General features: G+C 48.4%; 1 protein-coding gene across 1 annotated transcript in view; it reads left to right on the top strand.

Annotated features, from left to right (window-relative positions):
• Nucleotides 1–22,545, top strand: part of LOC119954400 (leucine-rich repeat-containing protein 3B-like) — a 78,018-nt gene extending 55,473 nt beyond the window's left edge. The window contains 4 exon segments of the mRNA XM_038779598.1: nucleotides 11,661–11,838; nucleotides 12,559–12,747; nucleotides 20,733–21,344; nucleotides 21,347–22,545. Of these exon segments, the coding sequence (XP_038635526.1) occupies nucleotides 11,776–11,838; nucleotides 12,559–12,747; nucleotides 20,733–21,344; nucleotides 21,347–21,598 (1,116 nt within the window). The 5' untranslated portion in view covers nucleotides 11,661–11,775 and the 3' untranslated portion in view covers nucleotides 21,599–22,545.
• Nucleotides 22,546–26,693: the final 4,148 nt, after the last annotated feature.

Genomic DNA, 26,693 nt, shown 5'->3' with positions numbered 1-26,693 from the left:
CAATAAGTTAAAACACAGAGAGTAGAACTGATCTTGGAGAATCCCTCTATGTTAGAGGTAAAGTTGCTATAGTCCCAGATGACCATAGATTGCTTTACCCCTTTGAGGGGGAGAGTTGACTGGTGGTGGGTTTAACCTGAGGATCACCACACCTCAGGCGAGGGGCAAGGTTGAGAAGACTATGAGAGACTGGGCTAAAAACATAAAGGGCCATTTAGCTCTGCAAACCCATTGATTATCACTAAAAACAAACCTCACCCATATACGTCATCAATACAAACCCCCAGTTCCTCCTCACTTCAAAAAAATTGAATCCCAGCGTGGTTCCTGAAGTCTGCCCATGGTGGATATGGGATGAGTTGGCGTGGTAGGTGTAAGGGAAAAGGGTGGGGGGGGGAGCGGTTGGTGTAGGACCATGAGTTGGGAATAAGTTGTAATAGGAGCTATAAAGGGGCATGGTGGATGGGTAGAGGAACATAGGTAGGCGTGTAGGGTTTGAGAGGCCATGGAGGGTGGGTCAAGGGCCATGAGCTGGCATGGATAAGGCATTGAGAATCAGTGACTTGTGAGGGCCGGAGGGCTTATTTGGAAAAATTCAACTTCTCATTTCTTTGACAAAGTGCTGAAGCCCTGGTGTCAGCTTCGGGCCCAGCCCGCCTTCTCATCCAGCAGCCTCCAAACACTTTCCAGGATTGCCTGCCATGACTTCCATTTTAGCCTGCCCCCGCCCCCACTCCCCAACCCCAACCTGAAAATCAGAATTTATCGGACACTTTTCCCAGATTGGGTGTGCAGAGCTCAGAATTGTCCCGAATCTATGGGCAGGATTCTCTGAAAATGGGGCTATGCCCCCACGCCGGCGGAAATATGGGCGCCAACAACTCTGGCCCCCCCCCCAAAGTGAGGAATTCTCACCTTTCTAGGGGGCTAGGTTGCCGCCGGAGTCGTCCCTGCTGTTCCAGCCGGCGCCGAAGGGCCAGCGCGAGTTTGCGCATGCGCGGAGCGGCCGGTGTGATCTCACACATGCGCAGACCGGCCGGCGTATTTCCGCACATGCTCAGGGGTTCTCTTCTCCGCGCCGGCCCTCGGGCAATATGGCGGAGCCCTAAAGGGGCCTGGCGCGGTGGAAAGAAGGCCCCCACGGAACCAGCCTGCCCGCAGGATCGGTAGGCCCTGATCGCGGGCCAGGCCACCGTTGGGCCCCCCTGGGGTCGGATCCCCCCATGCCCCCCCCCGGACCACCCCTGCACACTTACCTGCCAGGTCCCGCCGTGCGCGAGGTGAGTAATTCACGGCGGCGGGACCAGGCAAAACTGGACAGCCACTCGGCCCATCGGGGCTCGGAGAATCGCCGGGGGGGTGCGCCGTCAATGCCCCCCGACCGGTGTGGCGGGAATCCCGCCAGCCCCCGAAAAACAGCGTCGGAGAATAGGGCAGGGGCGGCGGTGCGGGATTCGCGCCTCCCCCCCCTCCCCGCCGGTGATTCTCCAACCCGGCGCAGGGTCGGGGAATCCCGGCCTATGTATTCCTGACCATAAGCGAAAATGTAGGCCTTTGTATGTTTGAAAAAAAGTTCTGCCCTTCTTATTCCCAATTTGTAAAACTTGCGAGTTTGGGTCAATTGAAATGTTCAAGGCTGAGGTCAATTAAGTTCTGTTAGCCAAGAGTATCAGGGATATGGAGCAAATAACGTGCAAATGGCGCGAGGGCACCGATCAACCAAGATCGAATTGAACAGTAGAACAGACTTGAGGAGCTGAATGTTCTGTTCCCTAATTCCCCTGGCTATACCACCTCCTCGCAGTAAGTAATGATTTGCCTGCATCAGCGCTTGTTGATGAATCAAGTGGCACCTTCTGATTCTGTGTTTTCTTACAATCTTCTGAGTAATCAGTCTGTGTTGAAATTAATTTGGAGGTGTTTGCTTGCTAAATATTTTCAACTTCAGTCCCAGGTTGCGATGAATGAAGAATTAAAAAAAAAAAAATACTGGCAGTTTACTAACTCCTTCCTGGCCTCTCCGAAACATCTGAAAACATGCGGTGTACAATAATGAACTGTTGTACAGGCAAACACAAGTAGCCCTTTTATATGCAGATGTGTCCCATATGAACTAGAGAGGGGCAAAAAAGAAAAATACTGCAGATGTCAGAAATCTGAAATGAAAACCAAAAAGCCTGGAAATATTCAGCAGGTCTGGCAGTATATGTGAATGAAATAGGGACAGCACGGTGGCGCAGTGGTTAGCCCTGCTGCCTCACGGCTCCGAGGTCCCAGGTTCGATCCCGGCTCTGGGTCACTGTCCGTGTGGAGTTTGCACATTCTCCCCGTGTCTGCGTGGGTTTCGCCCCCACAACCCAAAGATGTGCAGGGTAGGTGGATTGGCCACGCTAAATTGCCCCTTAATTGGAAAAAATTAATTGTGTACTCTAAATTCATTTTAAAAATATGTGAATGAAATTGACTGAAGAATAATAGTTCCACTTGCCGTTAACCTTTGTTAACTCTATTTTTCTCTCCAAAGCTGGTGCCCGACCTGCTGAATATTTCCAGCTTTTTCAGTTTGTACTCGCGACGAAGTGGACTGGATTCTCCGGTCCCCCAGCCGCGTGTTTCTCAGCGAAGCACCGTTCCCTGGCGACGGGATTCTCTACTCACGCCAATTTCATCAAATTTTGTCAAGTTGATTTCGCGTTGAAGCCACCCCCCACCCCCCCCCACCCCCCCACCCCCCCCCCCCCCAACCCCCAACCACCGCAGAGGAACCCACGAGCGGAGGCATGCTGCCAGCGGGAAAAGAGAATCCCAAAGGCTGGAGAATTCCAGCCATTACTTGGCAGTTTTTTGAGGCTCAAGACCTACATGGTTGATCCTTCATCCTTTCCTTCTGATGAGGGATTAGTCTCCCCCCCCCCCCCCCCCCCCCCCCACTCCCCACCCCCAGCAGAATTGTGTATGGAGGAGGAAGTGGCGTAGTGGTATTGTCGCTGGACTAGTAATCCAGAGACCCAGGGTAATGCTCTTGGGACCTGGGTTCGAATCCCACCATGGGAGACGGTGGAATTGAATTCAATAAAACATCTGGAATTTAAAGTCTAATGGTGACCATGAAACCATTGTCAATTGTCGTAAAAACCCATCCAGCTCACTAATGTCCTGTCGCGAAGGAAATCTGCCATCCTTACCTGGCCTGGCCGACACGTGACTCCAGGCCCACTGTAAATGCCCTCCGGGATGGGCGACGAATGTTGGGCCAGCCAGCGATGCCCACATCCCATGAATAAAGAATGCTGCTCGTGAGCGAAGTGAAGCTGTTGAGGAGTCATGGTGGTGTCACATGATATAACTAGATTATGGTGGATCTCGGTTCTCCCACAATGAGTAATGGATCGCTCAGGGAAAATAGCAAGACTGTGATACGTAGCATGAGGGCCCATGTCATTTAATGTGGCACGGGTGAACCTAAAGGACTCTGCTGTTCCATCAAGTCTGGCCCAAAGTCTTGATACTTGGAAAAATCACAACTAGGCCCAGCCTACATCCTTTCCAGGAAGGTCTGGTGGTGCATTGGGTCATGTCCCAGCCTCTGAGTTTCAGATTCAAGTCCCACTCCACGACGTTTTGGCCAAGGGAGGTGCGTTCACAATACAGACAAACAGGTTGAGTAACAGACTGTAAATTCCTTCCACCACATGCCAATGGCAGGTAGAAAAAGTGGGAGAGAATCGTGGGATGCTTCAACCTTCACTACCCAATGTAATGTTCTTGTCGGATGGCCTGATTTATTAAAGAACACTTGTAGTTAAAGTTATAAATGCTTTATGAACATTAACTGGGGTAAACTATATAACAAGTCAACAGAGGAGCAACGGCAAATCATACACATGCAAGCTCCCTCTTTTACTTCCTCCAGCCAGTGTCTGTCAGCTGACTTTACATTCACTTATATCCTAGTGAGACTCCTAGTGGTCAGTTAGTGAATTACAACATAACCATGATATCACTGCACCCGAAGCTCCAGACTACGACATACATCATCGCAGATCGTAGAATTTACAGTGCAGAAGGAGGCCATTCGGCCCATCGAGTCTGCGCCAGCTCTTGGAAAGAGCGCCCTACTCAAGCCCACACCTCCACCCTATCTCCATAACCCAGCAATCCCACCCGACCCTAAGGCGAATTTTGGACACTCAGGGTAATTTATCATGGCCAATCCACCTAACCTGCACATCTTTGGACTGTGGGAGGGAACCGGAGCACTCGGAGGAAACCCACGCACACAAAGGGAGTATGTGCAGATTCCGCCCAGACAGTGACCCAAGCCGGGAATCGAATCTGGGACCCTGGAGCTGTGAAGCAATTGTGCTAACCACTGTGCTACCGTGCTGCCCTATGTACAAGTGCATGTTGCCACAACAACCCAGACTACCCTAGTGAACTGCAGCACACCAGCATCACCACCACTTCTATTTTCCCCCATCTTCCCTCGGCAGCTATTGGGTGAAGTCTTCCCATTTTCTTTGCAGAGTGTGGCACCGAGTGGCCCTAATACAAAAAAATTAAAAATAGCACCCCGCCACCGAACACCACTGGACCCCCCTCCCTAATGGAACACCCAACCACGCAACTACTTGGGGTCAGTGAGTGATGCACTCACTGCCCCAACTCCTCCGGCAGGTTCCATTCGCCAGGTACCCGACATGGGGACCTATTGTAATTCACGTTAGTGTGCAGGCCCGTTAATTACATTTAAATTTTACTCCAATGGCGATCCCGACGTTGTTAGTCGGGATTCCCGTTACATCATTGGCGGAGGGACGGTGACAATCGCTATAGGAAATCACGTTGGCGTAAATTGCGTCTTGGGCCTCCTGCAGGAATTTCCATTCCCGCCATCGAACCTACCGGCCATAAATGGGGCCGGGATTCTCCGAGATTCCACGCCGAAATCGCGATCGGCGCGGGGGTGGAAAAATGGGGCATCAGACCCTAGATTGGATCCAACACCTGCCCGCGGTTCTCCACAGACCGGAGAATCGCCGCCAGTTGCGCACGCTTGGTTGACAAGGCGCCGGTCGGAAGCCACTGAAAGAGGCTCCCGCGGCGATTCTCAGCCGGCAGCTGGCCAAATTCTCACCGGCATGGTTCTAACATGGTTCCACCCGGTGGGCACTCCGAGTGGCGGCTGCCGCGGCTGCACTGGTGGGGGGCGGGGGAACCATCACGGGGGGGGGGGGGGTCCTCCAGGATGGCCAGGGTTCCGATTGGGGGCCAGCAATCGGCAGGTGCGCGCAATCTGGGGGGGGGGGGGGGGGGGGGGCCTGTTTTGTGGGGTCGGCCCAGTAGTGGAATATCGGGCATGGAGGAACAAATTGGGAGGAATTGGGGTTGGGGGGGGGGGGGGAACGGAGGCCGGTGCTGGACACTTGTCGTGGGTTGTTTGAAACCCTCTTGTTCCTCAGTTTGTTCACTTAGCGTTGATTCATCGATGCAAAAATAAGAACAATGGCAATGGCATTCAGTGGAGATCAATATGTCATCGTCTAAATTGCCACCCACAGAATTAACAATGTTTTTCCTGAAATATACACACGGTGGAACAATACTGTGGAAAACTTATCTTTGCAGCGAACGACGCCAATCAGAAGTTAGTTAGCTCCAGTGAGGTTTCTGAATAGCTTGTACTGTTTCATATTATTCTAACTTGATAAACATACAGACTGTGCTGCACTTTTACGAGTACAAGTTAAATTAAGGATCCTCCAGTGGCCTGCAGTTTGTAGTAATGCCCACTGCCTTATGCTCTGGATGTTATTGCACATTTCCAATTTTTACTTTAACCTCAGGATCCACCGTCTGCCTTCAGTTTACAAGACAACAGCGCAGATCCACGGCAAAACAAAATAAGGAGACAAAGGATGGAAGCTTTTGCTTGACAATCGTCACAGTCCCAGGACACGACTGCAGGTTTTCCTCAGGAAAGAGTTTGCAGCTCACCCATCTTCAGCTGCTTCTTCAATATCCTGCCTTTGGGAGCCCTGACCCAATAAGGAAAGTGGGGAGGGGGACCCCTGGTGTTGGAGGTACTTTCGCACTGAACGATCTATAGGCCCACTGACAGATGGTGTAGACACTTTCAAGAGCGGGCACCTCAAGATGAAATCCCCCCATAGGATAGCCCATGACTGGAACCATGCCCATGACGCTCTTGAGTTAACTTTAATGACACAATGATGGCCCCCAGTCTGCTTCTTTTATCTCTCGATTGGGTATCCCCCCCCCCCCCTCCCCTTTAGCAGGGGGCCTGTATGCCAACTGGAAAACTCCAGTTAGCATTGGCAGAGTGGCATTAATGAGCCCCTCGGGATGCCTGATTAGCTCGACCTGCTGCTTGATCAACCCCAGCGCGTGTACAGCTGATATGCTGGCTGGTGGCAGATTGGGAGCCCATGCACCCTGCTCACAGCCCTTTGAAAATTCGGTCTCACAAACTCAAATATCGTACTCCCTGGGATTCCAAAAAACGTTTGCAAAAGATAGTGAACAAAAGATTGTGTCGCCAATGTTTGATTTCTGATGGCACAGCAACAAACTTTCTTCGGCAAATACATTCTGTGGACCATTTCGAATCTTGACAGCAATCAACTAATATTAAAACGTTATTGCTTCACTCGTGATTAAAGTAATGAATTGACTTTTATCTGCCCGCTAAGGATCTGATTAACCGTGTCCAACCAGACTGATTGTGCAATTACTTCTCTTCAGCCCACTGATTATGCTTTTTAGAGCTTTTTTTAAGATGCCATTTACTGCGATTTGGACCACACTAAATATTTTTCAATATAAAAGTAATTGTATTTAGATTTGGTGGTGGTGGTGGTGGTGGGTGGGGGGGGGGGGGGGGGGGGGGGAGAGATAGAGAGAGAGAGAGGGGGGGGAGAGGGGAGGAGAAAGAGACGAGGCTTAAATAGGGCCTTCTGTAGGTCAAAAAGCAACCTAACTCTTTCTGAGCCAGCCTCCCGGATTATGGCTATGTGGGTCATCAGTGCACCAAGAACTCCACCTCGTTATCATCAAGGTGGGCAATGGGTTTGGAGGGTGGTGGTCATGTAAATAACAAAGCGGCATTAAACCTACTTGAGCAAGGGGAAATGGGGTCTTACCTCACCCTCACCAAGGATGTGTATACAGCGGGCTGCTTCGTTCCTGTTACTTGTAAGCTGTAAAAATGTTGTAAGAAAAAAATAATGGGAAATGCTCCTTCATGAAGCTGCTAACAAGGCAATGAGAAGACGAGGTAATCCAAAGGCTTCTATTTTGAATTACTTCAAATGTGTGAATTGCTTCTCCCAACGTTAGTCTAACCGCGATATTGTTTAAGAATTTGGATTTGGTGCTCATTTGACCTGGGTTAATTCAGCTTTAACGGAAATGTAGCGCAGGCCATTCACCCCTCGAGACTGCCCCACTATTCAGTCAGTGGGTGGGCGATCTGTACCCTCAACTCCAATTTTGTTTCATGTTTTCCAGATACTTTCTGGGGGAGTCCGTGTTCCGGAGGTACAGCGGGGTGGTAAAAGGAGCAAACATCCATTACATTGGTGAAATGGGGAAACACTGGCCGGAGTTCTCCACATCCCCAGCCGCATATTGATCGACGGCACGTCGTTCACTGGTGGTGGGATTCTACCACCCGCCGTTTGTCAATGGGATTCCCTAGTGAAACCAGCCCCACCCCGGTGGGAGTCCCACAGGGCCGGGGCGCTCTGCCTGCGGGGAGAAAAAGAGAATCACAACAACCAGAGATTTCGGCCACTTTCTAGTTTAAAAAAAATAAATTTAGAGTACCCAATTCTTTTTTTTTTCCAATTAAGGGGCAATTTAGCGTGGCCAATCCGCCTACCCTGCACATCTTTGGGTTGTGGGGCTGAGACCCACGCAGACACGGGGAGAACGTGCAAACTCCACACGGACAGTGACCCAGGGCCGGGATTCGAACCTGGGTCCTCGGCGCCGTGAGGCAGCAGTGCTAAGCACTGCGGCACCAGTTTCTAATGTTAAAAGTCGCTGTGCGCACATTGAGGAAGGAATCTGGAGCCAGTCTTTTCCTTAATCCAGGTTTACTTCCTAGACTACAGAGTAAAGGCACAGGTTCCTCTCTTCCCCAGCATCCAGTGTGAACTGGTTTTCACCCGCTTGAAATAAAACCCTGATAATTCCCCAGTTGGTGGCAACTGTGCCCCTCCCCCATCACCCCCTCCCGTAAATGCTTTGGATACAAAGTCAGTTAAACTTTCGAGATTGAGGTCTTTGGACAAGGGTATCAGGAAAACAGAGACAGGTAAGTGGTGTTAGTCGCCTCCACTAAATGAATCGTGCAACTGTGTTGCGGGGCTGAATGATCTGCTCTATATTCCAGTGAACGCTGAATTAGCTCAGATCAAAGAAGCACCAATTCCAAATTTTAAAATAATATTGAAATCCAGACTAATGTGGCAGAAGCAGTTCATACATTTAAAAAAGCAATTCAAAACACAAGCGTATTGGTTACCTCATCTCTCATTGCCTTGTTAGCAGGTCCATTCATAAATTATTTAAATCTGATAAAATAAAAGAGCCACTTACAGCTGTTGTATAGATTGTGTTGATGAATAATAGAAGCAAAATAGGCAGCATAGTGAGTGGAATCTGACTGTGTCCCAAGTTGCAAAAGGTGCTTCGGGCAGAGGCCTTAACATGTCTACTTTAAACAGAGAACCAATTAATAACAATTTATCGGGAGCAATTTACACAGAAAAACAAACCGGCAATGAGTATTTAATAGGAAATGCAAAACCAACTGCTTATTTAAAAAAGTTTGAAATGCAAAGTTTGGAATATATATATTGTTGAAAAGAAAGACATGTTACCAAAGCTTTTTATCTTGCATTCATTAGGACAAATGCAAGAATGTCAAATTTCAAATTATCCTTTCTGTAGTATAAATTGTTGTGATTCTTTGAAATTTGGTATTCTTGTGTTTGTCCTGATCGCTGAAAATTGAAAAGCTTCAGTAACAAGTCTCCCTTTTCAGCAATATTCAAGTTCTGAATGCTAAGCGACTGGTTTTATGTGTAAAAGTGTTATACCTTGTAACCGATGTATATCATAAAACCTTGCAGCACACACAAAGCAGTTCGGCCTTTCATTCTTATGCCAGCTTTTATTTTATCCAGTTAGTTCCTTTTTACTGCACACCTTTGCAATTTTTTTTTATTTTCAAGTATGTATCCAATTCCCTTTTGAACTCATTATGTAATTTGCATCTACCACCTTTCAGGTAGAGCACTTCTAAATATTTACTGAAACGGAACTGAATATTAAACAGTGTGGATAATGGGTGGCTGATCAAGTGTCACCCGTTCTGTGCCATCGCCCAAGATGAATTTAATCCCTTCCTTCTAGGCTTACCCGTGGACAAGAGATTCAGGGCTGCTGGGATCCGTTTATAGAGTACTGCAGCGTGAGCCAACATCTCCAGGTGGGGCAGAGCGATACATCTCAGTAATATTAATGATGTTAAAAGTCAAACGTTTGGATAATAGGTAAACTGGAACAATTAGGTCACCTACTTATATGTGAATGTTATTCAAATCACTGCAACCACCTACTTGGAATGTGTCTTGTAACAACAGGGAGTTCAGAAGAATAAAGAACAGAGGTCCTATGAGAGGCTATTGCCTGCACCTGGTTATCAAACCTTAATTGATGCCAGCATGTTATAGATGGAACAATTAAATTCCATTCTTTGAGGGCTTGGGTCAGAAGTTCAACAGCAATTTGAAAGATATATTCACTGACACATTGAGGGATCATACCAACATCGCTGCCCGTGTTTTAGATACTCTATCAATGTTTCTTTTACCATCAAAACCATGGAACGTCTCAGCAATCACGTGGTACGATTACGGAGATATTTCCTTTCATTATTGTGGATTGATGCCAAACATTTGCTCTGAACCCCCCCCCCCCTGTTTGTAGCTCTGTTTATAGCACTTGTGTCTGAGTCAGGAGGTCGTGACTCAAAGTCCCACTCCAGAGACCAGAGTACAAAATCTAGGCTAATACTCCAGTGCCTCACTGACGCGGCTCCTTCGATGAAATGTCAAATTGAGGTCCTGTCTGCAGGTGAACAGAAAATGATCACATGGCACCATTCAAGAAAGAGCCGCACTGCAGTTCTCCCAATGCCCTGCCTAATATTTATCCCTGAATTATCATCCATTACCATTGGTGGGATCTTGAACACACCTGGCAGCCAACAGTCTAACATTATAACAGTGACTATGGGCGCGATTTAACAGAAACATAAGTTTCATTTTGGGGCGTTAGGCGGGGTGTTTATCAAGGCCTGCATTGGCGAGATCGTGTCCCATTTTTGACGGCACTCATTACTGGCTGTCTCGCCGGCTGATCCGCCAGACCCGCGCCTCAGCTTCTCGCCGCTATCAAGCGGGAGCTGCTTTTAAACGCTCCCTCACCATTCGCCCGCCGTTGTTACAGAAGACTAGTCAGCTCTCAACAGTGGCTAAGAGGTTGGACTAGATTCCATGGGCCTGATTGTATGGCCGTCCAGCCGCGTGTTCCTGCATGGGTCGGCCCAACGCCGGCAGCAGGATCCTCCATTTCGGCAGCCGGCCAATGGGATTACTCATTGTGGCCACCCCACACCATCGGGTACCCCACGGGCATGGGTGCGATGCCGGTGGAGAGGGTTACCCGCTGACGGAGAATTCCACCGCATAACTTTTTTTAGGAGTATTAATGCGTTGCGGAAAGATCAATTAGTTCCAAGCATGATAATATCAGGAATAGGGCTTGGTTATTTTATAAACAAACTTTTAACGAAAGAAAACAATATTTAAACTTTTACTTCAGATCCAGCGCTAACAGACTACATGTAGTTTTGTGACCTTAACACCCTAGTTCCCATGAGAGAACACTGTAACAGAACATACAGCTCTCATGCCACTTTGACAGGCAGTCAAAGGCAATACTCGCATTTATGCAGCAATTTTGCTTCTGGTAGGAACATTCATTCTGAACCCTTTTCTAAAGCCTGCCATGGTGGCAACTTTCACAATCTCTTTGGTCAATTTTCCACAGCTTCTCTTGTAACTGTTCAAAACAGCATTTCTTCCTCTCTAAGCTCCACCCACCCCCCAAACAAAGGTTATCCTCCGAGGTGGCCAGACTTGCATCCCTTAATGTTATCTTGGCTGATTGTCCACCCCCATTTATAAAAACGAACAAAGCTATGCCATTCATATGCAACTATCTTCCCTTGATAGACAAATAGGTCATCAGACTCTGTGATGGGATCATGGCTGGTCATATAAGGTTGTCCCAAATGACAATGGATCTTGAGTTGATCATCCTGGCTGAGCCGGGGCATCATTTGTATTCCCACTAACGAGGATAAGTCTGAATGGGACAAGGTTTGTAGGAGTATCCCTTTGAGTCTGCTGCTAGCAGTCTTTTTCACCCCGAAATTGCATGCTATATTGTGCATCCCCTTTCTGAACCCAAGTTCCTAATATCCCCTTATCATGGCACAATCAACACTCAAGTATGCCAGCGTGCTGACCTGCTCCTCACTTTGATAATGCTGATCTGGACAGGCTTCACGATGCTGTGGATGCGAGACGGGGCATGCTGTTCCCCCGAGGAGGTTGGAGGACCAGCAGAAAGGTCACCAATACCGCCTGGGAGGCAGTAGCGGTCTGAGCGGACAGCATGACCAAGAGGACCGCCGTCCAATGTCTAAAGAAGGCCAAGGACCTCCACCGAGCTGCAAGGGTAAGTTACCACCTCTCTCTCCTGGCATCAGGACCATCTGCTACCCCTCAAATTTCCAAACTTCTTCCCTCCCCTCCCCCCCTCACAAATTACTGGCCGACACCTTGCACCCTCCCCACATCCGATCTTCATGCTTGTTCCCCGGTACCCAACAGCACAACCCCTTCATGCCCAGTTGCGGTGCCCACACTGGCCACCTGGTGGAGGCCCACGTAATCCATCATGCATAGTGCTCACAAAACCTGCTCTTTGTCCCCACAGGAGAAGATAGCCCATAATAACAGGAAAGGGCCAAGACGGGGGAGGAGTACCAGAGATCCAAGTCCTCACCCACTTTGAGGAATGGGCCTCACAGGGTTGATGGAGGAGAGAGCAGTGACCGACAGCGCGGTTGGTCTATGCTGCGGAGGTGAGGGTACAGTGCCCCTTCACCCAGATTTTTTTTTTAAATTCCAGTTAGAGGGCAATTTAGCGTGGCTAATCCACCTACCCTGCATATCTTTGGGTTGTGGGGGTGAGACCCAGGCAGACACGGGGAGAATGTGCAAACTCCACACAGACAGTGACCCGGGGCCGAGACCGATAAGGGTCCTTAGTGCAGTAAGTGCTAACCACTGCGCCACAATGCCGCCCTTCCCCTTCACCCAGATGACCTCTGAGTTGTTCATGTCATACAAATGATCCTTTCCTCTCACTGACCACATGTCCATTCTCTCGCAGGATCTACATCTGTTGAGACCGGGCCTTCTGGAGTCGTCCTCACCCCCTGCCACCCAAGAGATTACCTCGGAGGAGAGCTCTGAGGAGACCACCAGCGATGCATCACAGCTCTCACCCCCACCTTCCACCAGCGCAGAGACACACCTCAGTGAGTGGCATTCAGAGGACAGGCTACTGAGGCACAATCTGGTGAGCACTGCACAGATGCACATCAGGTGCAGTCAGGAACTCCGGGTTGGACAGAAGTCGGAGATCTGCTGGATCCCAGGACTCAGCTGAGTCCCAGACAGATGCTGAGTCTCCGGACGAGGTTATCCCTGAGCTGGTGCAGATGCTGGGACACAGCCGTGAGATTTAGGAGGGGATATCAGCAACATTCCAGTGAGTGCACAGCCGATTGGAGGAGTCCCAAAGGTTACAGGAGCAGGAGATGATGCCGACAATGCGTGGGATCGAGGCCCACACTGGTGATCGCAGAGGAAAGCCTGCAGCACGATGACCGTCCAAAGCACGGCTCAGTCTGAGAAGACCATGGCTGAGGGCCTTGATATCATGTCCTAGTCTTGATATCATGTCCTAATCCACCCCTATGCAGGTGGACATTGCTGAGGCATTGCAGAGCATGTCGCAGTCACTGAGGACTATCACTGGGGGCATCGTTTAGCACAATGGGCTAAATCACTGGTTTTTAAAGCAGACCAAGACATGCCAGCAGCACGGTTCAATTCCCGTACCAGCCTCCCCCAACAGGCGCCGGAATGTGGCGACTAGGGGCTTTTCACAGTAACTTCATTTTTTATGGGGCTCGTTTAGAACACTGGGCTAAATCGCTGGCTTTTAAAGCAGACCAAGGCAGGCCAGCAGACGGTTCAATTACCGTACCAACCTCCCCCAACAGGCACCGGAATGTGGCGACTAGGGGCTTTTCACAGTAACCTCATTGAAGCCGACTTGTGACAATAAGCGATTTTCATTTTTTCTTCATCGGCACCCGTGATGCAAACAACAGCGAGGTGCCAGGACTGGTAGGGTCAGATGACGCAGAGGCCTCTGGAACTTACTTCAGTTGCCCTTCCGTCCCATGGGGATCTCCCCAGGGCCCTACGGGCACCATTGGGGTGGAGTAATAATGATAATCTTTATTAGTGTCACAAGTAGGCCCTATGGTTAGCACTGTTGCTTCACAGCACCAGGGTCCCAGGTTGATTCTCGACTTGGGTCCCTGTCTGTGTGGAGTCTGCACTTTCTCCCTGTGTCTGTATGGGTTTCCTCCGGGTGCTCCGGTTTCCTCCCACAAGTCCCGTAAGACGTGCTGTTAGGCGGATTGGACATTCTGATTTCTCCCTCATTGTACCCGAACAGGCACCGGAATGTAGCGACTAGGGGCTTTTCACAGTAACGTCATTGTAGTGTTAATGTAAGCCTACTTGTGACAATAAAGGTTATTATTATTTAAAACAAATTGGCTTAACACAAGCAAGTAATAAAAGCTCAAATTACCCATTTTTATGTTTATGCAGTCTGCAACCAATTGCAGGTTTTTGTATCCAGTCTACCAATGATTTATCAAATGTTCCCTCTGTAAAAAAATATGCTTCTGATGATTCAGTAAATGATGAAGGTATATAGACAGGTTTCTTCAGCAAATGTGATTCTCAACTTCCCAAAGCTTTTTAAATGTATCAACGGCTAACCGGCAGCAGATTATAGGATGTTCAAACATGGGCCTATGTACACTCAAAATTAGGTGTGCTTCATTTTTATCCTTTTCTGTTATTATTCTAATATATTATTTAGAGGTATCCATTTTACTTGTTGCACTTTGTTACCCTTTCCTAATTCTGTTCAGAAATTGGGGAACAGAAATTGAGTCTCAAATACTTTCACAATCACATGGTCAGGATCACTGTTTGACGCACTTCCTCTTTGGTGGTATAAATAGATTGAGTTTAGCACATTTGAGATATAAATAAGTGGATTTAGTTAGTCTGAGTGTGGCGCTCCAGTCAGCGTAAACACTGTTGGGCTTCACAGTTCAATCTGCGTGGAGGAAAAGACCAGATTCTGTGCCAGCGTTCTTACCTCACACAATGGCCGCCAACCATCTTGCTTGTCACATTTAACCCTGGCTACCTTCAGCGCAGACCAGGGACTGAACATGGGGGAATTTTCATGTCAGTTTGTCTTGGAGGGACTTAGACAAGATTTAAATACTAGTGGAGGGTAGTGGGGAGGATGGTAGCGGGCTCATTGAATTTTCATACCTAAGGGGCGAGATTCACCGTTTCCCGACGCCGATTTCGTAATCGGCGATCCGGCGGAGAATCAATTTTTATAACGGAATCGGGGGCGGTGCCTGTTTTCCGCTAGTGGCGCATGCTCCGCCCCCTCTGAGATGGCATCATTGCAGCGCGTCACCTGAATCCACTCCCTATGCTCTGCCCCGGGTGGGCCGGGTGCATGACGATGCGGGGGCCGTGCGGTCGCAGCCGTGCGGGAACCCGGCGTGGCAGCTGCGGACTGTGTCCAGGGCTGCCAACCGTCGGGCGGGAGACATGCTGCTGGCTGGGGGGGGGGGGGGGCCTCGGCGAGGGCTGGGGGGACTGGTGGGGATGGCCAGTGGGTGGCCAGGGGGCGGACGGGGGGGGGCACTATCTGGCAGGTTGGGCCCGGGCCGGCTGGCGCCATGTTGTACAGCGTGACTTCTGCAGGTCATCATCGTCCCCATGCGCGGCCACGGACCCGGCAATTCTCTGGCCGTTTATTTTGTGGTGGCCGGCGTTCGGAGGACTGATTTTTCCCAAGTAAAACGCCACGGGTCGTCCGGACATAGCCCCAAAATCGGAGAATCTGGCCCAAGCTCTTTATTCCCGTTGTCAACAAGGAACCTATGGGGCAGCACGGTGGCCTAGTGGTTAGCACAACCGCCTCACGGCGCTGAGGTCCCAGGTTCGATCCCGGCTCTGGGTCACTGTCCGTGTGGAGTTTGCACATTCTCCCCGTGTCTGCGTGGTTTCGCCCCCACAACCCAAAAAATGTGCAGAGTAGGTGGATTGTGCCACGCTAAATTGCCCCTTAATTGGAAAAAATAATTGGGTAATCTAAATTTTAAAAAAAACAAGGAACCTATAACCGGGAAATGAAATCCTTTGGAAAATTCAGTTAAAATCTTGGAAAACACTTTTAAAATTGAGGTTTCCGGAAATTCTCAAGTCCTGACGACCTTATCCACACAGTGTATACGGGCTGTGTTCAAACCCTTTAATTCCGCAGTTTTCCCATGCAACCTTCGTGAGGTTTGGAGATTTGGAAAGGGTCAACTCTCAGCACACTTGCCTCAGGTGATTGAATCCTAAATCACCGAAAGCTGATGAGATGCGGGGCTTCAGGTATTTGCAAGTTCCTGGGAATGTGGGGCCTAAATATTATGGATCTGGATTTCTCCTCCATTATCCTGCCTTAAATTGCAAAAGTGGACATGAAGCCAAACAGGACTTTAGTCCTGACCAAAATTTCCTTTCCCTTTGGACTCACTGGGAACACCGCTTCCCTATTGCTGCGAGCGTTAGGGAGCGAAGGCTCATGCAGGCTCCTGACAGATGTTCCTGACAGACGTTCCTCAGTTGAAAGCACTCTTATCTGAGTCCCCAGTTCCACGTTCAATCTCACGGCAGGGCTTGAGCACAGAATCAAAGCTGATGTTCTGGTGAAGATTGAGGGAAGGCTATACTGTTGGAGGTGCCACCTTTTGGACGAGATGTAATACCGAGGCTCCATCTGCCTATTCGGGTGGATATAAAAGAGCCAGTGGCACTCTTTTGAAGTGGAGTCTGGGAGTAATCCCAGGTGGCCTGACTGATATTTGTCTCCAAATCAACATCTTAAAAACAGATTATTTGGCCATTACCACAGTCCTGCTTGTGTTTGGCGTGTGCATATTGGCTGCCACATTTTCTAAATTGTAAGTGACTACACTTCAAAAAATACCCTGTTCGCTGTAAAGTGTGTTGAGATGCCTGGAGGCTGAAAGGCGACAAACAAATGCAATATTTCATAGACTTTACAGTGCAGAAAGAGGCCATTCGGCCCATCGAGTCTGCACCGGCCCTTGGAAAGAGCACTATCCAAGGTCAACACCCCCATAACCCAGCAACCCCACACAACACTAAGGGCAATTTTGGACACTAATGACAATTTATCATGGCCAATCCACCTAACCTGCACATCTTTGGACTGTGGGAGGAAACCGGAGCACCCGGAGGAAAGCCACGCACACACGGGGAGGATGTGCAGACTCCACACAGACAGCAGTGACCCAAGCTGGAATTGAACCTGGGACCCTGGAGCTGTGAAGCAATTGTGCTATCCACAATGCTACTGTGCTGCTCATTCTTCGCTGTTGTTCCATGGGACTGTCAGCAGGACCCGTCAAATGGCCTTGTGGTTTCTGCTGGAATTAAGACCTTGGAAGTGTCAAGGGGCAGGAACAGACCTAATAATGACTTCTTATTTCGCCTCTAATTCAACCTAAAACCTGTTATTTTACAGGCCTCAAACTCAGGCGAAATGTTTGCTTGAATTCTTCTCAGAAATTACACTTCAATATTTGATTAGCGCTTATTTTAATTGATTCCCTCCACCGGGGCACCATCAACATAGTTATCAGTGTAATACTCACAGTCATAAAGATCGGTTTGCAGAAATTACAGTGGCATGTAGCTGGGAGCCACTCAGCATTGCCTCGTAGAATATTTCAATTTACAAAATGAGAGTCCATGTTTTGAAAAATGTAACTTTTTGGGTTTCCCGCATCGAGGTGCTTTCGATCTTACTTCCACAACCTGGATGGTGTGATAAAGACCCCCAACTACGGGGGCAATTACAACTCAATTCTCATGAACAATCTGCATATACTGAATTGTCCATTTTCATAGAATTTACAGTGCAGAAGGAGACCATTCGGCCCATCGAGTCTGCACCGGCTCTTGGAAAGAGCACCCTACCAAGGTCAACACCTCCACCCTATCCCCATAACCCAGTAACCCCACCCAACACTAAGGGCAATTTTGGACACTAAGGGCAATTTATCATGGCCAATCCACCGTAACCTGCACATCTTGTGACTGTGGGAGGAAACCGGAGCACCCGGAGGAAACCCACGCACACACGGGAGGATGTGCAGACTCCGCACAGACAGTGACCCAAGCCGGGATCGAACCTGGGACCCTGGAGCTGTGAAGCCATTGTGCTATCCACAATGCTACCGTGCTGCCCTTCCCAAATGGCAATCTAGCTCAACAGGGGTAGCGGATTTGAGGAATGGAATAGGGGTGGGGACCTTCTGGGATTCAGGAAAATATATTTTGTGGTGGCAAAGTGCAGGGAGCTTTTTCTGGGTTCTGGCTAATGCTAGTTGACCTGGAAGCATTTGATGCGACCTTGGTGTTTCCGATGGTATCTCTCCAGAGGTATTGTGTAAACATTCACTCAAGCCACTTCTCCGAAACATCAGCTCAAGTTACAGCAGGGATTGAGAAGAACCATGGCAGCCACTCTCCTCCAGGATGTCCCTATCCCTCAGCTTCCTGTTTACACAAGCTCACCAGATTTAAAAATAAAGCACAGCTCCTCGGAGGCATTAAAAATATAACCGTTTTCCAGTGGGCAAGTCTGAAAGGGGCCTTACCCACCGATCAGCTGCAGAAACCCTGGTGGGAACTGGCATAGAATAAAGAACAAAGAAAAGTACAGCACAGGAACAGGCCCTTTGGCCCTCCAAGCCTGCGCCGACCATGCTGCCCGTCTAAACTACAATCTTCTACACTTCCTGGGTCCGTATCCCTCTATTCCCATCCTATTCATGTATTTGTCAAGATGCCCCTTAACCGTCACTATTGTCCCTGCTTCCAACACCTCCTCCGGCAGCGAGTTCCAGGCACCCACTACCCTCTGTGTAAAAAACTTGCCTAGTTATAATCTCCTCTAAAACCTTGCCCCTCGCACCTAAACCCTACCCCCTAGTAATTGACCCCTCAATTACTGGGAAAAAGTCTCTGACTATCCACTCGTCTATGCCCCTCCATAATTTTGTAGACCTCTATCAGGTCGCCCCTCAACCTCCTTCGCTCCAGTGTGAACAAACCAAGTTTATTCAACCGCTCCTCTTAGCTAATGCTCTCCATACCAGGGAACATCCTGGTAAATCTCTTCTGCACCCTCTCTAAAGCCCCCACATCCTTCTGGTAGTGTGGCGACCAGAATTGAACACTATACTCCAAGTGTGGCCTAACTAAGATTCTATACAGCTGCAACGTGACTTGCCAATTTTTATACTCAATGCACCGGCCAATGAAGGCAAGCATGCCATATGCCTTCAAAAAGGCTCCCTCCTCTGGGTCCATGGTTCTTCCAACCATTGCAGTGGGGGAAGGGAAGAACCGTCATGAATCGCTGGCTTTTAAAGCAGACCAAGGCAGGCCAGCAGCACGGTTCAATTCCCGTACCAGCCTCCCCGATCAGGCGCCGGAATGTGGCGACTAGGGGCTTTTCACAGTAACTTCATTTGAAGCCTACTCGTGACAATAAGCGATTTTCATTTAATTTCATTTCATTCAACCTTTTATTTATTCTGAGAACCTTTGATTCTCAACAGGTTGACTGAACAGCAGCGTTTCTCCTGCTGTTCTAGAGGCGGCTCAGGGAAACCAGTTGCTCTCTCAGCGTTGATGTTAGAGATGCAATGCAGCACCAATCTGAGACATTCAGCAGCGCTCCACTTCACAGAAGCCAATCACTGGGAGTTGCTGGCAGCAGCCTGCTTGTTTAAATTTGCAGTTAAATTGGCAGTTTCAAATCCCCTGTCCTTTTGCAAGGCTGCCTCCCCAGACCAGATAACGTTTTAATAAAAGCTAATGTTGATGTACGAGTCTCTCTGTCCACGTAGCAGCCTCACTTGTCAACACCAGTAGCTCAGACTGTCCATGTCAACTGTGCACTAACCTTTATCCCGCTTCCCCAGTATGTCATTGCCAGGCGGGGTGTGAGAATTGTTTCATCAAAGTATTACAGCCGTTAACGCACTCCTTGAGTAAATTGTATTACTAGTTTATTGCTGGAAATAGCAAATGCAACTAATAATACATGAAATAAATGTCATTATTAGCGGTAAAGATGAATCATGGAATCTCACGTTGCAGGAGACCCTCCATACACTGTGACCTCAACATGCCCTGATGCTGTTAGAGCAGAGTTCCCAGGGGCTGACACTGCCAACAAATGGAGAAATGGTGTGACTCTCCCTTTTAAAAACAAAATTACTCTTTCACAGGATGTGGGTGTTGCTGGCAAGGCCAGCGTTATTGCCCATCTCTAGTAGTCCTTGTAAAGTAACGGTGGAACCACCTTCTTGATCGGCTGCAGTTCCATTGTTATATACTCTGGGATAACAAAGGCTGCAACTCGATGCAGCTTTGACCAAAACATGCTCCAGGCTTTGAAGTAAGTTCAGTGTGATTTATTGAACCATTAGCACAGTTCTCTATGAGTTCGACTCTCCTGCTAATCTTGCTATAGTAACTCAGTCTAACTAACCAGTCTGCTCTAAGCCACATGGTGGGTGTGATGCTTCTGATCTGCCCCTGTCCTACTCTCTAAGTGTCGCCTGTGGAAAGAGAGAGCATCTGTGCCCTGTCCTTATATATGGGTTGTGTAATGCTCCCTTGTGGTAGTGTCACCTCTGGGTGTCTTGACTGCCCATTGGTCGTGTCCTATTCTATGTGTTCATTAGCTGTATGTCTGCATTTCATGACGTCTCCGGTGCTCCCCCTAGTGTTAGTCGTAGTGTATTTACATTACCCCTTGTGTATATTGCAGTGATGCATATCATCACAGTCCATGTGGTGTAGGTACACCTACAATGCTGTTAGGAAGGGAATTTATGTGTAACGTGAGTATTGGGAAAGCACATTTAACTAATCCCTAGATAACACGTTCCTTTAATAGAGCTAAAATCCAAGGACACCAGTCACAAAGTATCTTTTTTAATCTATTGATTGCATTTATATAGCACCTTAATATAGGGAAATGTCCCAGGTGCTTCTCAGGAGTGTAGTCAGGCAAGTATTTACCCGGACCCTGGAGCATGTTACTAAACTTGCTTGTTTCCTTCCTTCCAGATTGAAGTGAACGTTCCCGGAAGGTCCTCAGTGCCTGGGCTTTGTTTGTGGATTGGAAGATTTCCAGGAATATGCCGATGCCCCAGAATGGAGCTGAGGAACCTGCTTCTGCGGCACTCGGTCGCCATGTGGCTGCTTTTGCAAAGCTTTGTCCTCATGACCTTCTGCTTTAACTTGGTGACGACATGCCCGAAAGGCTGTTACTGTGCGGAAGTCCACAAGAAATTAATTGTCCGCTGCAGCGACATGCACCTAAAAGAAGTCCCCAGGAACATTCCAAATAATACTTGGAAGCTGTACCTCGATTCCAATCAAATAACTTCCATTCCGCGCGATGTTTTCAAGGATCTGCATAAGTTGGAGGAACTAGATTTGTCCAATAATACCATTCAGAACTTGGATACTGGAGCATTTCGAGGCCTGAACGAAAGTTTGAAGTTTCTGAACCTCTCTCACAATAAACTCAAGACTGTGAACGAGGAAGTGTTCAGCAAATTGAAAGCAGGTATAAAACTTTCGGGCAATCCCTGGTACTGCGATTGCAGGCTGCAGGAAATGATTAAGTCAGTGAACATTGGGTTGTCCAACGACATCATTTGCGCAACTTGCTTACCCCCGAGGAGCACGCAAAGAAATCTTTCCTGGAGGTCGCGCACCATGTGAACTTGTGCAACGTTCACAAAAAGACAACCGACGTGGCCATGCTGATCACCATGTTTGGCTGGTTCACCATGGTCATCTCCTACTTGGTGTACTACGTGCGGCAGAATCAAGAAGATGCACGACGACACCTTGAGTACTTGAAGTCGCTGCCCAGCAAGCAGAGCAAGTCCGAGGCCTCCTCCACCATTAGCACGGTGGTTTAACACAACGCATCGGAAGGGGAATTCTTGGGGATGGGGTGAAAAAAGAAGGATGTATAAATCTATTGGTTCAAGATCGGCGATGCTGTAAAGATCCAACTGGGGACAGTCGGATTTGTAAAGCAGTGGACCACAACTCTGCCCCCTGCACCCGCTGCATCGTTGCCCCACCTCCCCGATCCCCGTCTTCACACACCAAACTGTCATGCTTAAAAAGGGATTGCCAAAAGTAAAGAACATTGAGTACACTGATATTCTGCTCGGTATTGTATTCAGATTAAGAGGTCACAGGCTAGTGTACCCACTATATGAAAAATATTGCTGCCTTATGCTCTTGAAAATTAAGGAATGAATAAGGGATGAACTAGCAACAGGACGAGAATAAGCCTATTATTCAGTGTGTTCTGAAGGACCATTCTTCTATTGAAATCGACCAAGGTTTAGCTCTTTCTTAGTCATCTGTCTTTCTGTCTTTCTTTCTTTCTCTGTTATGCAGCATCCTAGGTTTTGAAGGTTTGTGTTCAGCTCACACAAATCCACGATATCTTTGACAGTCGCAAACCAAATAAATGAGAGAGAGAATGTGTTTTTCTGGCAGAATCAGAGGCACTCACTTGAGGTTGGAGGTTATTGGTGGCTTATTCTCTGGAAGCCTTGCGTTACAGCAATGTAAAATGGTTAAGAGGTGTTCACAATGGTGCCATGTCAAATGGGATTCGAAATATGCCGCCTATTGCAGCACACACACAGTTGCTTGAATACTGAGGCCCACTGGCCAGAAATGTAGGCGATCGAAGGTGACAGTGGTGAACAGACGTGGTTTGTGAGGGCGGCATGTGGCGCAGTGGTTATCACTGGGACTGCGGCGCTGAGGACCCGGGTTCGAATCCCGGCCCCGGGTCACTGTCCGTGTGGAGTTTGCACATTCTCCCCGTGTCTGCGTGGGTTTCACCCCCACAACCCAAAGATGTGCTGGTTAGGTCAATTGGCCACAGCTAAATTGCCCCTTATTTGGAAAACAAAAATAATTGGGTATTGTAAATTTATAAAAAAGAAAGGTGTGGTTTGTGAGTAAAGCCTGTACCAGCAACCTGTTGAAAACTTCTGTCTTGAGGGAAGGGAGGGGTTCAGGGGAGAGAAGTCATGGAACCAGCCATCCATCTTAGACATGCTCAGGGAAAGTGTAGTCATGGGATCAGTGTTTGTTTGCAATTGGTGTCATTTGCTCTGCTAATTGCTCTGCAACGAATGTTGCGGATCGTTCGGTTAATGAACTGGTTAGCGCTGGTTAGGGGTGAGCTGCCCGTTTGGCACGACTGCCTGTCTGTCTTCCCCAGTAATGTCCACATCCTGGTGTCTAGTGGCAAAGTTAGGCCTCTGTCACCATGGGCACGGGCAGGACTGGATGTGATTTTTTCTACATTTTATTAATGATGACCCTTTAACAAGCGGCCACTTATAATTGACAAAAACATTTCATTGGTCACTATAAAAGAGATAGAATTGAATTCCTTGCCCAGTAATCAATAATATTGGAATGTTTTACCTACCCTGGTGGTTAAACGGAAATTTCCAATGTCAAGGTTGTTTACATTCCTTTTTAAAATAAATTTAGAGTACCCAATTCATTTTTTCCAATTAAGGGGCAATTTAGCATGGCCAATCCACCTAGCCTGCACATCTTTAGGTTGTGGGGGCGAAACCCACGCAGACACGGGGAGAATGTACAAACTCGGATTCCCCATTCCTGAGACTAAGGGCTGGATTCTGCGATTTTGGAGCTATGTCTGGAGGCCCCAGCACCGACCCTCCGACCGGTGCGGGGCGAGCATGTGCAGGGCGATGACTTGCAGCGGTCGCATCGTACAGTATGGCGGCGGTCGTGCACGGATCCGATCTGCCAGATAGTGCCCCCCTGGACTCCCCCCAGGCCAATCCCCCCACCCCGCCCCCCCAGCCCTCGCCAAAGCCCCCCCCCCCCCCCCCCCCCCCCCCCCCCCTGGCCAGCAGCACGGTTCCTGCCGGACTGCGGTGGCGCTGGACACAATTCTGGGTTACAGAGATAGGCTGGGGATGTGGGCTTGGCTAGGGTGCTCTTTCCAAGGGCCAGTGCAGACTCGATGCGCTGAATGGCCTCTGTCTGCACTGTAAATTCTATGACCTGTGGCCCTAACTTTACAGTGGACAATCAGCGGCTTGCGCAGCTGCATGGCTGCCTTGCCTCCGACCCCAAATCCCACATTCTGACCATCATGGTATTTTACCCAGGATTGGGATCAGAACCAGGGATGCCCTGCCCTTATCAGGTAGGGTGAGGGGGGGAGGGCATTTGGAGATCCGGGGGTCATGTTGGGGGATCGAGACATCAGAAGGTAAGTGTGGCCTTGGTGGTGCCTTCCCCACCGAGGCCTGTTCAATAGCAGGGTCTTTTCCGGTGCATTGTAATGATGAATGCCAAGACATAGGGAAATAGGGGTCGGTTTAGCACAGTGGGCTAAACAGCTGGCTTGTAATGCAGAACAAGGCCAGCAGCACGGGTTCAATTCCCGTACCGGCCTCCCGGAACAGGTGCCGGAATGTGGCGACTCAGGGCTTTTCACAGTAACTTCATTTGAAGCCTACTTGTGACAATAAGTGATTATTATTATCATAGGCTTGCACAGGTTAAAAAATGCAGGCCTTGCAATTCACTTTTGCCACCGGCAGTGCAGCCCCTGCCCCTGGGGTCCCCAGCTGCGTGTTGGGGGCTTCAATGGGAAACCTCATCGACACGGGGCGGGAATATAGAATCCCGCCGTGAGCGAATGGGGCACCGCCAAGAAGATCGTGGCTGGGGGAGCGAAGAATCCAGCCCAGTGTCAGCTCCAACCACAAATGGGTATTGATGAAGCTAATCCCACACCTTCTCATTTATTTGCATTAACCTATGTTTGCAACTGTCTCCATAATGAGGAATGTTTGACACAATATTTCTCAACTGTTACGATAAATATTAAGTAAGCAGAAGGTGACAATTTTCCCGCAGGAGGATCCTGATGTTGCTGGGTTTTTTGAGTCGAATGACGCGAGGTTAAAAAGAAACTTGGAATTTTGTGCTGGGGGTGTCGTCATTGCAGCCCAGACTCTACAAGGGCACATTCAGTGATGTGTGTGTCATTACTGGTAAAAGCTAATGGATCAGATATGAGCTGCAAACCTACAGATCTCATTGTATGCTGGGAAGCCAACGCTGCTCGAAGGAACCTGAGTAATCGATCAGGTCGCCCTGCTGTCATCAGCTTCAGAAGGTATTGTTCACCAGTCCCTCGATGCCATTTGTTAGCAGATTGCACTCGAATGCCACAGGGCAGCAGCAAAGGGGTTTTGGGCGGTGTCTGTTTTTGTGCAACATTGTTACTCTCTTCAGCCAAAAAAAAAAGCACAATGTAATACAGGAATTGCTAGCATCTTTTCAAGTGCCTGAGAAAAATAAATCTGTTTCTTAAATTGATTCCTGAGCTCTAATTCCTGTATTCAAATACCATTGTCTTTTCAAAGCAGTATTGTCTGTCTCGGCTGCATGTTACACTTGTAATTTTTGTTTGTGTCTGATCTACATGTACATGTTGTGGGGTTAATTCGAACAAACATGCTAATGTAGAGATAAGGGTAACTAGTTTAAAAGAGGTCTCAACGTGGGCTCTTTGTATTATGCATTTCTATCTGAAGAGCCTGTGGTTATGAGTGTCTCAACCAGAACAATGGAGGCAAACCTTGTTGGCCTTCATCCATCATTGATATTCCAAAACTGGCCACTTTCTCAGCAGCAAAAATGGATTTTTGTAAAGTTCAATTTCTGACTTGCAGGCTTGGAGTTCTGTGCATAACAGGGTCTGAAGTGAAAATTACATGGAGTTTAATTTGCAGTGTTTGTATTTTTCGTGAGGTCATTCACCTATAAGATAATAAAACAATGATTGTCTCCTCCACTTTGAAGTTCTGGAATTATTTCATTCTGTAATCCTGTAATAATTCACAATGTTGGCTTTGGCATTGCTTTGAAATCAGACTTGAGTTCATAAGCATTGGGCTAAATCACTGAGTTTTAACAATATTCCGTTCATCTATAATTGGATAGAAAATCATCAGAGAATGCAACACTGCATCTTCCAGGACAAATAGAGAGATCAGGGATTGACGTTCTGAGGAAAAGGTTCAAAGGTTGACGTTCTGACAGCAAAGGTTCAGGGGCTGGTTTAGCACAGTGGACTAAATAGCTGGCTTGTAATGCAGAACAATGCCAGTTGCGCGGGTTCAATTCCCGTACTGGCCTCCCCGAACCAGGCACCGGAATGTGGCGACTAGGGGCTTTTCACAGTAACTTCATTGAAGTCTACTTGTGACAATAAGCAATTGTTATTATCAAAGTATTTAATCAATTGGCAACTGGGATAAAGGTGGGCGCACGATAGCACAGTGCTCAGCACTGTTGCTTCACAGTGCCAGAGACTCGGGTTCAATTCCCATCTTGTGTCACTGTCTGTGCGGACTCTGCCCGTTCTCCCCGTGTCTGCGTGGGTTTCCTCCGGCTGCTCCGGTTTCCTCCCACAGTCCAAAGATGTGCAGGTTAGGTGGATTGTTGACACTAAATTGCCCCTAGTGTCCAAAAGTTAGGTGGGGTAGCTGGGTTACGGGGATAGGGTGGAGGTGTGGGCTTAGGTAGGGTGCTCTTTCAGGGGCCGGTGTAGACTCGATGGGCCGAATGACCTCCTTCTGCACTGTAAATTCAATAATCTATGAACCTCCATCAAATCATACAGTAACTCCAAAGTAGGGCCGATTTCTTATGGATTGTGCGATGGTAGAGAATCATCACAAAACAATTTTTATAAACTCTGATTTTTCTCAAGGACAGCCAAAATAGCATATTGAATTAAGAATATATGGTATGAGTCTGAGCATGCTTTCCCACCTCCATGACAGAATATCCAGATTGGAGACTTTACATTGTTTGAAAATTGTATCTGGAAGTTCCTAACCCCTCATGTAAGCTATTATTGATTCATCCCCCCCCCCCCCCCCCCCCCCCACCCCACCTTCTTGATACCTGATTAGGGGC

This window comes from Scyliorhinus canicula, chromosome 19, assembly GCF_902713615.1.
Source record: "Scyliorhinus canicula chromosome 19, sScyCan1.1, whole genome shotgun sequence".
NCBI lineage: Eukaryota > Metazoa > Chordata > Chondrichthyes > Carcharhiniformes > Scyliorhinidae > Scyliorhinus > Scyliorhinus canicula.
This window is presented reverse-complemented; position numbering and strand designations above follow the sequence as displayed.